Raw genomic sequence first — 16,698 nt, 5'->3', positions numbered from 1 at the left:
TAGTTTTATTTTATTTTATTTATTTAGGTTTTATTTTTTTGCTTCAGGTTTTATTAATTATTTTTTTTTAGATTTTAAGTTTCTATAACTTGGTTGAAGGATTCCAGTATGGGTTTTTCATTCTTATATTTCTCATCGGTAGGTTCATGTGCGTTTTTGCTGCTAAATGACTTTTGTCAGCGTTTGATTCGTAGGAAAATCATGTTTAATTTTCGATTTTTGAGTGATTATTTGGAAAAATAGGTAACTTTACACGAAAAGGGAGGATTTCTTTTTCATGTTTGAGTGATCCGTCCATGATTTTTCATTTTAATGTACTTTCATAGAAATGTTTTTGTTATGTCAAAAAAAAAACTATTTTCTTTACGTCACAAGTGTCACACTCATGCATGAATTCCATAGCTAATATAACATACTGACCCAACGGGTCATGGGTAGTCTAGTATATATATATATATATATATATATATATATATTAGTAGTTTTGAGAGAAATTCTTGGCCCAAAGACGTAACAATAACAGAAACATGTATGCACATATGAAGCCATCAATATTTGTATAATGGAAATTCTTTTAACTTTCTTGAAGTTTTACATTTGGATTTTACCGTCACTGGATTTTTTATCTTCCACCAGACTATCCATTCGTGTGTAATCACCTTTTTCTTTACCATATTTCCTCTGCTTAACTTTTTTTGTTTTCAAGTAAGATCTTTGACTTACTTGTTGTTTCATCAAATACTTTTGCATGCAAAATCCAATCCCGCATTTTGCTAATTCCTACCCTCTGATGAGAAGGAAAGTATTTCTTCGAAACTCTGCAGATTAAGGACTATCCATTTATCTAGTGTTTCCTTTTCAGATTAAATATGTTTTTAACTCATTTCAAAGTGTTTTTTAACATATTTTATTAACTGTTTGCTCTTTATATATATATATATATATATATATATATATAAACTTTTAGGTTATTAAACATACAAACCTCAAATTTGGTAAAAAGGATTCTCCTGGAGAAGTTTTATATTTATTTGTTTTTCTCAAGTCCTGAAAGTATCATTTAAACACTGTAACGCATATCAAAGAAAATTTAAAATTGGTAATTATGCAGAATTAAACAGATTTTCATCATTTTAAATTGTGGGTTCATGTCTTCTTTTAAAAGCATTATTGCATTAATGACCACAACAAATCTAATACAAAAGTTGTTTTTTTTTTTAATAGACAAATTGTAGAAATGATTAACGGTACAGAAATATACTGTGTAAAAAGGTGTTCAATGAAAGTCAAAGTTGTTTAAAACAATCACAAAAATAAATACACATTAAAATCATTTGTTCGATGCGACTTTCCTTTTTTATTATTTTCAGTTTTCCGCTATGACATACAGACTTGCATCTGACCCGCCTCTGAAACCTCCTTTCCGACTCCAGGTCTACGAAAGAGAACTAGAAACAGCGTATGTAATTTTGTTCTTTTATTATTATTTAACATTCTTTTCTAGTTAATAAATTTTTATAAACCATTGAATATTTCATCCGACTGTTAACTCAAGGTAAAAATAGAAGAAATCCATATCGACTATCGGGTTGGCAACTATGTTCCCAACGCTTTTTAATTTTTTTTTTCCTTCAGGAATCAATTGTGTTTTCAAACTCTGGAATCTATTTTTCTCAGAATTCTATTTTGGAATTGTTTTGTAATCTTTTTTCTTGAGTTATGTTAAATTCTATTTATTTCGGATCATTAAAATATAGTGACAAGAAAAATGAAGATTTACAACATTTTATTTTTTTGCTTTTATTTGTTTTATTTTTACTTTATTTCATTCTGGATTGCCATTTCCATTTATTTAACTTTTGTCTATGTTGTTAAGGACAATAAAAATTAATTTGATTAAATTCCTTTCAGAAAATACTTTGACCAGATCAAAATTATTTTCATATGAAGATCATTTTCAACTCTGTATATCTCAATACAATGTTACTTAACTTTATCCAATCTGACAGCAAACTTAAATTAAAACTCCATGTTTTTTTATCAGCAGCAAATTAAATTAATTCTAATAATAATAATAAATTCGTTCATTTATTACATAAAAGTTAAATATTGGGTTAGCAACTAAGCTCTCAATATTCTTTATTTGATTTTTTTTTATTTTTTTTAAATTTTGAAATCTACTTTTTTACAAATTTTATCTTGGAATCATTTTATTTTTCGAGTTAAATTTAATTTCTATTTATTTTCAAATCATTAAAATGGAATGTTAAGAAAAAAATTGTTTGTTTTGCTTTTTTTTTGTTAGTTAATTCATACCAACAAGGTATTGAAAATTTTGTTAAATGTAACCAAGAAGAGAGAATACATTGATTAATTAGTTATTTTTTTAATTTGAAAAAACATGAAAACCCAATATTTGCTATTTAAAAAAATTAAAAAATCAACTTTTCTTCACCCCAAATGAAGCATATTTGGTGATGACTAAGATCATGCCAAATAATATTGGATTCTTCAAACTTAGTTTTCAATTTCCTGTAGTTTGAGTTGATGTTTTAATTTTTTGTGAAATGAGGACTATTTTGATTTAAAAAAAATCTTCAAATTTGATTAGAAATAGCAAGGAACATAATATTAACATATGTAAAGATTTCATGAATATTAATATATTATTATATATTAATATTCATGAAATCTTTAAATCAGTAAAAAAAAACCCAAAGAAATATAGAAATATATTAAAAATAAAACATTACTTTGAATTATTTTTTAATTTAAATTAAGAGGATAAAATCAACATAAAAATATTGCAACATATTAATATTTTACTAAATGTAACTGTCTTTGATATTTTACTAAATGTAACTGTTTTCGATATTTTACTAAATGTAACTGTTTTCGATAACTTAAAAAGTGAGTTAAAATTATTTAAACTTTAATCAATCATAAAAAATAAAAAAACATTTTGCTAAATTATAAGCATAACTTCATGAGCATAAAAAATTAATTTACATTTAACTAAAAACTAATATATGAGTTTAAACTGGTTTTGCCTGCGGAAATATGTATGTGGAGATGCAGTATTTAATCAGTGTAAGAAGAAATCATATTCGATTGAATGCCTGTTTTATACATGTTGGCATATGTGTAACGTAGCGCAAACACGCATATGCGAAATGATGTCACTAGTATGGAAAAATAAAGACTTTAAAAGGGAGATCATATTAGAGATGTGAAGAACGTTCAAGATCACGTTAGAAGCATGAATGACGTTTGAGAAGACGATTATGTGAGGGACATCACAGCGGTAACAAGAGAATGAGGAAATAAATGTCGTACAACAAAAAAAGTGAGTTCTTTTCCATTCTTTGTCCACTTTGCAACTGTGTTGGTTCACAGACACTGTTACATGTATTGGACGACTTTTAGAAATAGAGTTCCAAATTAGCCTATTTCTGATTAGATCTTTATTTTTCCATGATTTTAACATCCATTTTCTTCAAATTTGATCAAACTTTCTTGTTCTACACACATATGTTCTCCCTATACTTTTCAGATTTAATCTTCTACTTAGGTCATCAGATCTAAGCCTGCCTTTAAGATTGTCTTAAAATCTAAGATCAAAAACTTAAATTTTTTCTTATATTTAATCTGATTAACATTTTCATTTTAATAAGTAATGTCATATATTTGGAGGAGATCCTTCTTCTCAGTCTTGTTTTCAGTTTATCTACTGTAAAGCAAAGACAAAATAGAAAATTTAAAAAAAAAAAAGAAGGAAATTGTGACATATCCTTACAGAAATTGTGAATTTTAGCCAATTTTTAATCTCTATATATTTGATGTTTTCTGTGAAGTAAAACATTTTAAAAGTACTCTACAATTATTTTTACTTGTTTTCGAGCTATCTAATGTAAAATAAAGAAAAAATATTAAATTTTTAAAAAATTGGAAATTGCGACATATTGGGACCTTTTTAATCTCTATTTGATGCTTTCTTTAAAGTGAAACATTGTAAAAGTATATACAACTATTTTGACGTTTAAAAAAAATGATTCTATTATTATGAAGATAATTGGAAAATGAAAACAATATTCTTTTCGTTGTTACAAAGAATTGGAATATTTTTATGAAACTTTAAGGAAATCAAAATACAATAAACCCCGATCATAAGTTAAGTTTCATGAATAAATATTTATTTTTTGAATAACAAACAACTGATAGCAAACACATTTTTTTCTTTCTATAATTTTTTGGTTCAAATCAAGGTAAATAATTTTTTTTTTCCATACAATAAACTATCGATAACAAATGTTTTCGTTGGTTGCTGCAATTTCATTGGCTCAGTGCTTTCTTACCTTTCAGCATTTTATGTAAACTGCTCAGAAAATTCCGACGATAGCACAATCCTAATTTTGCATAAATGCGAAAATTTCTTATGTAAGAAAGATCTTGATTTGCAATTTTCTTTTTCAGTTCCAGTGACACAAGCCTCTCCCTCCAAGTACACAGCAACATTCCCGAAAACACTGAAGCAGTAAATGTCATTCTAAGAATACCAGTTCCTGGAACCGTCACTGGGTAAGTGTTGCTTGGAATTCCAAGATTCTTGTTTTTGCCAGTGCTACCTTGAAAGTGTTATTTCAAAGCTTTCTTTCTTCTGAACTAGTTTCTCTACCAAGGCTTTAGAGTCTAGTCTATTATTTCGCTCATAGCTAGTGATGGTGTAGTCGGGTTAATATATTTTGATTCCTGTCTAGAATTTTCCCTATAGTATAAAATATAAATAAAAATAAATCTGTATGATGTATGTATCCATGATGAAACAAAAATATCTTATTCCAAAAATCACGTAAATTGATCAAGTAGTTTTATTTTTAACCAAGAAAATCAAATTTTCTGAGTAACAGAAGAGTGATATATTATTTTATTATTGGAGATGAGTAATTTGTGTATTTATTTGTGACGAAGGCCAGAGGAATAGTAGGCTGAAACATTGTAAAACAACAATTACGAAGATGCGGATAATAGTCTGCAAATAAATAAATATAGAAGAGTGGTTGTCTTATCTGCCATTTTGAAAACAATTTAAAACAAATAGTAAAGTAATTTCTTTATAAAAATGTAACTACTTGATCAATTTACATAATTTTTGGAATATGATATTTTCATTTTGTCATAGATATGTACATTATACAGATTTTTCTTGTTTTTTAATATAGAGACAGTTCTAGAAAAGAACTAATTTGTTTTGTTTTTTAATTTGACTGAATTATCTTCTTTTATTTTGGCAGACATTTATGATTTTGAGTTCAATATAATAATCCCAAAAAGTAAATAAAAAATTAAATTTTCTTTGCGTATTTTCCTTTTTTGTGCCTTCATTTAAAATCACTTTTTCCTTGTTCAGGTGTTAAACGTTTTCAAAAATTTTGCATGGTTAAGCGGGTCAGCTGTTTCGAAATTCCACTGTGTGATCTTGTCTAATTACTTGCTTCCACATTTTGCTTGGCCATCTAACCTTCCTGCAATTTAAGATTTTCATGCTTCTGCAACAGGATGAACATGTTACACAGTCATACGTGCATAATTCGTCTTTATAATAACCTCGGCAGATGTAGTACTTTCAGCAAACCTAATGCATTGTTTTTTGCTTGTTTTTTTTTTTCCAACAGTGTTTTATGGCTTTTTTGTTTTCTTTGATATTCAGAATCAGTCAACAATTACATGGACCGGACCAGCTTGTAGAATTTAAGACTTCCAACAAACAAATTGTGTGGAAAATCAAGAAATTTCCAGGATCCTCTTTCTTGACAGCAAATATTCGAGTGAGTAAATTTTTTTCCAATAAATTTACAAACATACATACATTAATCTCTCTCTCGCTCTCTCTCTCTCTCTCTATATATATATATATATGTATATATATATATATATATATGTATATATATATATATATATATATATATATATATGTATATATATATAACTTTGGACCTTGCTTGCTTTCTTGCTTGCATCTTGTCTTCGATGATCAGGCAATTCCATCTTTTAAAAAAGGGATGGCAGGTGAATATATATGTATGTATATATATATATATATATATATATATATATATATATATATATATATATATATGTATGTATATGTATGGTCATCCACATACAGTACTGTTTCGTTGTATTCGTTGTGTCACAGCCGAGGATTGAACCTACAACCATCGCGTTGATAGTCGGCAGTTCTAACCACTGGACCATGGATCGGTGTTCGTAAACATCTCATAAAATGTCCATTAAATAAATCAATCGTCAATCACTTTTACAGTGCTTGAGCTGCTAGTTTGTTTACAAACAAACAGTGAGCCTTGCTTAATAGCCATTTAAGCAGCGGATGAGATACATTTACGACAGTGCTCAACCTAAAGAGGGGGGGGCTTAATATATAGTCATCCATATACAGTAGTTTCATTGTATGTGTGTGTGTATATATATATATATATATATATATATATATATATATATATATATGTGTGTAAAAATTCACCTGTCGTTCCATCAATTCTCACAAACGGCTGTAATCGTAACTCCCTGCAATGATGATTCTCGAAAGGATAAAACACTAGTGTTTGTAGGTATAAAAAAAATAATTATATATATATATATATATATATATGAAAATTCTGAGTTAATTTATGTAGAATTATAACAAAATTTATTGTTTATTGAAAGAGTACAAATAATTATTAAAGTTTAAGTTAGAGAAAAATCTTTAAATATCATTTGCCAAACAGTAAATGTTATTGTAATTCTACATAATTTAACTCAGAATTTTCATTTATATTATTGCTCTAGCTTGCATATTGAGCTTTTTTATCAGCTTGCGATCGTCTTATAAATATTGATACTAATATTTATTTGAACTTTGTTTACAGTATTATACAATCTGTAATCCCACCGCATTATATATGTATATATATATATATATATATATATATATATATATGTATAGAATTACAAGTGTATGCTGTATTTTCTTGGACATCGGTAATGTTACATACTTAATGTGCTTCAACAAGTCATATCTATTTTATTTGTTGGTCAATGTTTAAAAGAATTACATTACTGGAAAGAGAATAGAATAAGCATTCCAATGATGTTAATTTATCTTTCTTTTATGCGTTTAATGTTTTTATGCTTCAAGTTAAAAATGAAAAAACGGTAGAAACTGTTTTTTCAATGTTTATATTTTATATGTTACGTTTAGATACACATGCAGGAGGTCAAATTTAAATGAATATGGCTGAAATTTCATAGGCTATATAAACAAAGAAGCCCATCTCTACTAGACTTTGATTTATATTTTTATGACCACAAAAAGCAAAGTTACGACCAAGCAAAGTTGATGAAGAGCATTTCAAAATTGATAAGATAAATCGGTATATATCATCCATTTTCATATAGATAATAGTTTCAGAATTATTTTCATATATAATATATAAATATTTGATAAATATTAATTGTGCGGAAATTTCTTTAAAATGTTATCTTTTATAGAAATTCAAATCCGATTAACGGGAAACAGCTCACTATGCAATAATGTGCTGACCACCGCTGAGCTGACTAAAGTATTCTCTTAAAAATAAAAAATTGTTTTTTTGCTTTCGTTTTACTAGACTAGTCATTTTTCATTCTGAGTTTGTCAATTTAAAAAAATTATTTTCAAATTTTATTTCCAAACAATACAGAGATAAAATTATTGTGTTTTTAATATGTACTAAAAGCGTTAAAAGACATGTATTAAGTACATGCGTTTCTGGTATCTATAGCTTGTACTTAAGGTAAAATTGTGTTTTTAGTGGTAAAAAAAAATAAATAAATAAATAAATATATAACAAATAAAAAGGTACTTTGCACTTATGCTACCATGCTGAAATAATAACATTATTAAGAAACCCATTCTTAAGATGGGGAGGAAATGGTATTTTGTTAACTATTCTTTTCTTTCCACCTTAACATTTTTCTTTAAAATGTCTACCTTTCAATGTTTTCGGGTATGCTGAAAACGAATATCACATTTAAATTTTCCGATAATAAGTAGCTTTCCGGATATTAAGCAATGTCGTTTCTTATGTTATTGCTGATGACCATCTTGGTATACACGTTTGCGCATAGTTTCTTGGGGTTGCGTTTGCCAAGGTGGCCACCAGTGAAAACATGAGAAATGACATTGCTTAATATCTGGAAAACTACTTATTTGCAGAAAATTTAAATGCGATATTCGTTTTCAGCATACCCTAAAACCTATAATCATTTTAAATGTTAAGGTGGAAACAAGGTAAAAAATTAGTTTAATTCTTTGTTTACATAATTGAATTTTCAGTAAAACAACAGAATAGAAATAACAAAAATTACCATCATCTGGTGAATATATAGTTGTTGCTTGTCAGGATTCCTGGTATCCTGGTACTGGGAAATCTTCATTGAGGATTCATGTAGAGTACAATTTATGGTTGCATCTTAGAAAATAGGGGTATATTTTGGGCCAGATAGAGAGGATTTGCAAAATTGAAAATCGGACTGGTCCCAAAATGCATAAGTTCTAGTCAACTATGGAAATTTCCATCTTTTACAGAAATCCAAAATCTATATGAAAACTTTTCTTTGATTTATTTCTGAGATTTATTAATATCTACTCAATTTTTTCTTTTCTTTGAGGGGAGTAGTAAATACCGACCATGAATGCTCTTAAGGCATTCAATGGCTACACCCCAGATTAAGCTCTCCTTTGGTGGGGAAGCAGGTAAATACCTACTCTCAGTAAAGCTATGTTTAAATACCAGTATAATACTTAGTTTTGTTCATGAATACACACCCACTGTATGATACCATGCGCCAGTTTACAAAACATTGAAATTTGTACATCTGGATTTATAATTCATGGCTTAGAGTAAAGAGATACATCAGATTTGACTACATAATCATAAAGAGCACACAAGTTTACATAAGAGTGCCAAGTTTTATGAGAATAGCTTGAAAAATAAATAAATGGTTGTGAAATTACTGAATTTCTTGAAATTTTGAGGTTCGTAATTTAGCCCACTTTTTCTAAAGAAAAATGTCCATGGAAAAGCTTAAATTTTGGCACTTAAAATTATCATAACTTTTGAACTACTAATGGTATTTGCATAATTCAAACGGTTTTAAGCATCTTTTACATAGCTTTTTTCATGCAAGTTGATAAAATAACAATTATCTAAAAAGAAAAAATCAACATGCTGAAAATATATAAATATGCGTATGGACATGACTAAGGAATGAGGGTGGAGAGTAGTATGTTTGTTGATTCTGGCTGATGACACGCAAGTCGTATATATATATATTTTTTGTTTTGATCTCACTACTCTATATTAGGTTCAATATAATAATCGATAGAGAATTGTCTCAATAATAATAAATACAAAATCTGCATGAATTAAAATATCATATTGAAGCATATCGTATGAACGGGCAACGTCAGGCAGCCTGCTAGTATATACATAGAAATAGAAATATTGATGAAGAATAAAATTGAATAAATTACAATATTTATTGATCCATCAAAAATTCAAACAAGAAATTATAATAATTTTGATGAGTTTATAAATATAGTTTATTCAATTTTATTTTTCATCCTTAACTTTTCCTATTTATTATATCATTCCTATTTAAGTTAAAACATACTTATCAAAGTATTATTATGTACATCTATATCAAAAACACTTGTAAACGTTTTTTTTTTTAATTTTTATTTCCATACTTTGTGGACCAGGCGTGTACGCAGACCCCACAATTTTAATGAATCATTATTATGACAGATCAAACATACCTATTCGTTTGTCTCAACACATCTTCTATCATTATATGTGATCAGTTTTCTATAATAGTCAACCATCTAGGAGCCTATTCGTGATCAGACACACACACAGACATTCAGCTTTATATATATATATATATATATATATATATATAATAATTCATTCATATATATATATAATAATTAATTAATTCATTCATTCATTTATATATATATATATCAATAATAATTCGTTCATTTATATATATATATATATATATATATATATATAAATAATAATTAATTCATTCATTCATTTATATATATATATATATATATATATATATATATATATAAATAATTAATTAATTCATTCATTCATTTATATATATATATATATATCAATAGTAATTCATTCATATATATATATATAAATAATAATTAATTCATTCATATATATATATATAAATAATAATTAATTCATTCATATATATATATAAATAATAATTAATTCATATATATATATATATATATATATATATATATATAAATAATAATTAATTCATATATATATATATATATATATATATATAATAATTAATTCATATATATATATATATATATATATATAATAATTAATTCATATATATATATATCAATAATAATTCATTTATTTATATATATATATATATATATATATATATATATATATACTAGGAGGGTAACCCAACATTGCTTGGGATTGAATGATGTTCAATAATGTTTCACACTCTCATATTTTTGTCATTGAAATTGATGAAATAACCCACTTTTCAATCAACTCAATTGATTGCCTGTTCTAATTGGGGACCCATCATGATGCACCTGGTGAAAACTTCACATGCTGCTTCTTACAGTGACTCAGTTCATAATATATTGTAGTGTACATTGCACTCTAGAGAACCTGTATAAAGTTCAAAAGTCAAATATCATGCTTCAATTGTGCTCTGATAGAAACATTCATTTTGAACCTTTGTCATATCAAAGTACTGTTGATTTTATATATCTAGCAATATTGGTTGTGCGGTGATAATGGTTTGAATAAAGTTTAAAATGAAAAAGTCAAGTGTCATTGTGAAATGGTGCTTTAAACAGAAACATTCATTTCGAACGTGCCCCAGTCATATCAAAGAACCTTGATTTTATATCTTGAGCCTCTTGGCTTATGTGATAATAAAACTTCTCCGATGCACTTTTGATGTTAGGCTGTGTAAGGTCTTAACTTTGGTCAAATCACCTGTTTCCTCTTTCATCGGATTATTTCGATTATTGATACTTATCAAAGACATTCTTAACAGAAAACCTATTTTACCCCATTCAACACTGTTAGGCGCATAAAGTACCTGTGTGTGAAATTTCATAAAAATCGACTCAGACGTTTTTGAGTCCATAGAGAATAAACTCACAGGCACACGAAGTCCCTTTATATAATAGTAGATATATATGCAACCATGTGCTCCCTCTCATTTGACAAAAATCACCGATCTCAACGCTGTTTCCATGGTCTTGTTTATCTTCTTCCAATTCTGGTCATCATTGTCTCTCACATTGGTGACTGCCGAGGATGTAAGCATTAATTCATGTATAAAAAATAAAAATAAAACCACTTAAAACACAAATTTGAGGGAAACAAAAGACACATTCTGTACATATCAGTTGGGCTCTGGATGCGTGTATGACATCACAGGAAATGACTCTCCAAAGCATCTACGTCTTGTCGAGGCCATGCTCCTCAGTTGATGTCAATTCATCTTGATCTGCCCTGAGCCACAATCCCAAACTGAAAACTGTCTTCAACTGTTATAAACTCAAAACTGTCTATAAACTATCTCTGTTGTAAAATTTGTTGCTATTCCTAAGACTGCAAACTAACTCTAAATAAATAAATATCTCTATCTTGAAAAAACAAAAAAAAAAAACTAAGGGTAAGGATAATGAGTAAACGTTGGATAAAATGATGGTTAAAATTATTACAAACTTGCCAGGATTCGAACCTAGAATTTTCTAATCTGTGTTCAGACACGTTATCCATTGCGTCACAAGTCCTGTCTGTATGCCAAAAGATGTTACCGCGACTGTATACAGACAGTGCTAAATTCCGTTGACATGGGCAGATAACTTTTTTGACAATTACACGAAACAGCCCAAAAACCTTTATTTCAGGCTTTTTGTGTGATTTGGCATTGTCTGTAATGAACCATATATAGGTAAGAACAATCTAGGGACTCACACCTTTCAGGGAAAAAAAGAATTTTTCAATTCGATTCATCCGTTCGAAAGTTTTATTGGTATTTATATACACACACATAAATAAATAAACATTTAGAATTTTATTAATAGTATAGATGAGATTTTTTGTCTCTGCAAGGACTCATGGCATAGTGGATAATGTACTTTGTAAAATCCAGTTGTAATGTACACTCTTCTGAAGATTGAAGGTTTAATCCTTAGTGTGGGTGACACTCAAAATACAGTTGTAAATTACTTAGGGCTTCTACCCAGTCAGGGATGATGGAATGAGAGCATGCTATCTTTGTAGATTAAATAAAGATTCCGTTCGAAATTTCATGCAGATTCTTGAGTTCAGCAGAAAGATTCCTGATTTTGCCAAGATATACCAGAAGAAATTTGAAGGTTACATCAACCAAAACATTTTGAAAATAACAATCAAGATGAAAGCACTAGTCCGAAGAATCCAAATAATACGACTAAGTAATCGCCATCTAAAATATATAGAAATATAAGATTTTTAAAATTATTATAGTAGTGGGGAGGGGGGAGATAACCAAGTTATGTTTTGTTTATATGATTTTTAAAAAGTTAATGATTTGAGTGACATTCACTGACTTGTTGCTTGGCTGCTTTGTTTTTAATTTACTATTTAAAATTGGATCTCAACTTTTTGAAAATTAAGTTCACCCAAAAGTAAATTTGATTGAAAATGGTCATTTTCAGCAAAAAAATGTCCAGCATTTATCCACATTATCTTGTTAAATGGAGAAATCAATCAAACTAAGCTTGTGTTTTCCTCATTTATTTCTCTCACCATACTGGCATGACAATGAGTAAAAACTTGATTCAACAGCACAAGTTGTCACAATCATTCGTGTGTGTCGATTTATTAAAATGAACAGAAACTGGAAAAATTTCTTTTCAACCAACAAGAAGACACCTTCATTTTTTTTTTCTTTTTATTATTTTTTATTCACACCAACCAACACGTGCTTCCATCTATCTATTTGGTCGGGCTAACTTTTCGCTGACCAATGTGACTCTCTTTCTCCAGATCTTCTTGTCTTCTGTCAGCTGCCTCAGATCTTCAGGATCACAGTTGTTGTCATGTGCAGTTTGCTGGATGTACATGGATCGAGGTTGTGCTAGGCTTGTGCGTGTTTCCATTGAGGCATAAGGGATTACTATGATTAGCAGCTAGATTTATAGTAGTGGGAAGTTGGGCAGCAAGATATTAACATTACGTTTAAATCTATGCATATTAGTACAGTTGGGGGAACAGGGAACAAGGAGGGAATTCTGAAGGCAAGTGGTCCAAGAAAATTAGAGTAAAAAGTTTACTGGCATTTGAGGTCCTTCACAGCGAACGAGTTTGGTTGCTCATGGGTATTTATGTTGAGGAGTCACAAGTAGAGTAAGTTTGTCATAATATATTCCGTTGAAGTACTTATAAATCAAGCATAGCAGGACACAACAATATGGTGATGGGACAGAAGTTTGAGCTTGACAGTTAGTACAGAACTTCTGAAGCTAGAAACTTTTTTTTTTCTGTCCAAGAGGGAAAGAGTAGTGGTTGGTGCACCAGATCAGATATGAGAACAATACTGTGTGTATGGGTGAATGGTGGCTTTGTAGAGATACATAATAAAATAGCTAAAATAGCAGAAACAAGTTCCAGGAAGAAAGATGTGTCATCGTTCAATGAACAGTTCTGAGAAATGGAATCTGAAGCGGAGACACGAGATGATCACTCTGATATATGACATAACGATTTGTTTTTTGTTTTCACGATTCATCAGTCACATGAAGTGAATCAAAAGTTGACATTACTAAAGACAAATATTGGAATCGTAATTTTTGTTGTTGCTGAATCTGTGTTTTTTTTTTTGTTTGTTGTTGTTGGCTTTCAGTTATCAGACTCTCCATTTTATATATTTGTGAAAGATTTGAGCTGTTCATGGAGAACATTTGTAAGTGATTGTCAGTCAGAAAGTGAACAGAGAGAGCAGAAGTTTGAATCGCATAAATAATGATAGCATGGACGAAACTAGAGAAGAGTTGTAGAGTGGAAAATTGACTGGGAGGAGTCTAACCCAACATAAAAAATGGGGTTGTACAGTGAACATAAAAGCAAACAAAGGTGGTCTCTCTTTTTCCCCTACCCTGACAGCGATTCTGAAAACAAATCATTCATCCGTGTTGATTAATTAAAAGCAAAAAGTTTCCAGTAAACATTTCATAAACTCCTCATTTCTTATGCATCTTTCAACATCAATAAGGCAAAGTAGACATGATGATCATCATCATTATCGTTGTCAAAAACATCCTTGCCCAGCAAATAAATAGAGTCCAAAGATGACATAACGATTTGATTGTTGTTCTTTTTTTTCTTCCAGTTAATCAGTCACAGTGGTGTGAAGACGCGTCTCAAAGATATCGATCATGTCGTCATGGAATTTGAAGCTTCTGGTTATACATGCTCTGGAATACAAATCCGATACTTGCGAGTGTTCGACCGAGACCAGGCATATGTACCCTATCGCTGGATTCGTTACATCACTGTTAGTGATTCTTTTATATTTAAACTGTAAAAAGAAAAGAGAACAAAATGATAAAAAATAAAACATTAAAAAATAATGTGTTCCGAATTTGTTCCAAGCTATTTTTTATTGAACACCAGCTAAAATCATAAAAAGATGTTATCCCAAATAGCTTAGAGAATTAGTACAATTGTGAATTGTTACAAAGGGAAACACTAGAAAGAAAAACTTTAAGTTGATGGATCAGACCTTGAAGTTGAGAGAATAGTTTGCATAGTAAATAAGAAGTCGGATGAGATGAAATGCAGTTTGGTTTTATGTGTTACGTTTATCCTGAGACAAATGCAAGAGAAGTACCTTTGTAAAATAAAAGAACCTGTATGTGGATTTAAGTACGGCTTGTGTTCCATTCAAAGTTTGTATGTCACACCAGAAATACACTAAATAATTTCATAACATGTCACTCATGGGCTATTTGTTTAGATTGAATGTGAAGAGAGGGAGTTCTTCCACAATAAATTTTCAATCATAAACAAACTTGCATTGTTTCCTCATAAAGGTAAATTAAGACACAAGGTAAGTTTTTAAAGTAGAGAAAATCCAGCTCCACAAAAATAGTTGCACTAGATTGGAACGGAAATAAAATTTGCCTTACTATGAAAAGATTTCTTCTTTACTGACTGAGAAGAGAACAGATGAAATGTAGAACAGATACTACAATTTGCTCCTATCCAAAAGTTGTTTTGTGAATGACTTTCAACTTCTACCTATTGCCATTTTGTTTGTGCCACCCACTAGGAGCAAATAGTCATCAACTGATTCTTTTTATGTCTTAGGTGGCCTTAGGCCGTCAATATCGATTTGAGATATATATTAGTGTATTTCTGATGCCTGACGAAGAGTGACCAGTCAAAAAAATTATGGGACTATAACTTCAGTGATCAACTATCGATTCTAATGGCTAATAGCACTTTTTCCAGGAGTCCAAAATTTAAACTTCTTGGCAAAATTAATGGAAATACATAATAGATGGTGTCAAGTCTGCTGCAAAGAAAGTGGTTTATTCTCTGCCGAGTTAGTAAACTTCTCACACCTACCAGTATTCTACATCTCTATAAAGTCATTATTTGCTTGTGCATCTGCACCAACTACTAGCCTCACCCTCTTGGGCATGAAAGAATCTCTAATCGAATAGATCCTGTCTTATCGTCGCAATGTTGTATCCCTGCGTTTATTTGACAAGTACTTGATGAACTTACTGCACTTGTATTCAACATAAGTACACTCAACAAACCTAATTGGTAGCAAAATCCCATCCCTTCATTGTAGAGGTTCTGTAGAGGCTGGAAAACTTTCTACTCTAAAAACTCTTTTCCTTGCAATGTTTGCCTTTAAAATTCATTCCATTTCTGCTGTTTGTTCTATGGTTTTATCTTCATCTTAATGTTCTTGTTATGGCCGTGTCATCTCTCATCCTCATTGATTGCTAAAGGTTTACACTGGTTTACAAGGTGTACATGAGAACAAAAGCAACAAACTTGTAAGAAACACACACACACACACATATATATATATATATATATATATATATACACACACACACACACACACATTATGCTTGATTATTGGCAATGCATATGTGTATATGTTGTTGGGTACCTACTGCCAGAGTCCATCTTTGAGTTAATTTCCAATGTATCAGCCAAGGTATAACTGAGATAATTTGTTGAGGTCATTTCTCAGGATCATCTACATATCAACATCTCTCATCATCTGCTCGATTTGATCTGGACCTATACCAAACTCTCAGTCCTCAGGTTTACCCTAATCTAATCTGTCCAATCTACTCATCTCGTAAATATATCTACTTTCGACCAGAAATCTTAAATATCTGTTCTTTCTCCCGTCACCCTAATTGATCAGCAAAACCAACTACCACCCTCACTCCATCACCCTTTAGCTACCCAATACTTAACACCTAATGGCCAACGCACCATCCAGTCTAAGCCATTCTGTTGCTGTTGGTCAATTTTACTTCTTGATCACTTTTCCCTTCTG

At 29.7% G+C, this 16,698-nt stretch overlaps 1 protein-coding gene across 1 annotated transcript in view; it reads left to right on the top strand.

Moving 5' to 3' along the window:
• The window catches only part of LOC145260534 (uncharacterized), a 58,439-nt gene extending 43,695 nt beyond the window's left edge, over positions 1 to 14,744 (top strand). The window contains exons 10-13 of the mRNA XM_080118740.1: positions 1,371 to 1,459; positions 4,474 to 4,578; positions 5,708 to 5,825; positions 14,497 to 14,744. Of these exons, the coding sequence (XP_079974866.1) occupies positions 1,371 to 1,459; positions 4,474 to 4,578; positions 5,708 to 5,825; positions 14,497 to 14,691 (507 nt within the window). The 3' untranslated portion in view covers positions 14,692 to 14,744. The remainder of the gene's footprint in view (positions 1 to 1,370; positions 1,460 to 4,473; positions 4,579 to 5,707; positions 5,826 to 14,496) is intronic.
• The last annotated feature ends 1,954 nt before the right edge of the window (positions 14,745 to 16,698 follow it).

The sequence above is a fragment of the Euprymna scolopes genome, chromosome 36 (genome assembly GCF_053919585.1).
Source record: "Euprymna scolopes isolate OS-2025 chromosome 36, ASM5391958v1, whole genome shotgun sequence".
Taxonomy (NCBI): domain Eukaryota; kingdom Metazoa; phylum Mollusca; class Cephalopoda; order Sepiida; family Sepiolidae; genus Euprymna; species Euprymna scolopes.
Note: the sequence above shows the minus strand (reverse complement) of the source record. Positions and strands in the feature narration are given on the sequence as shown.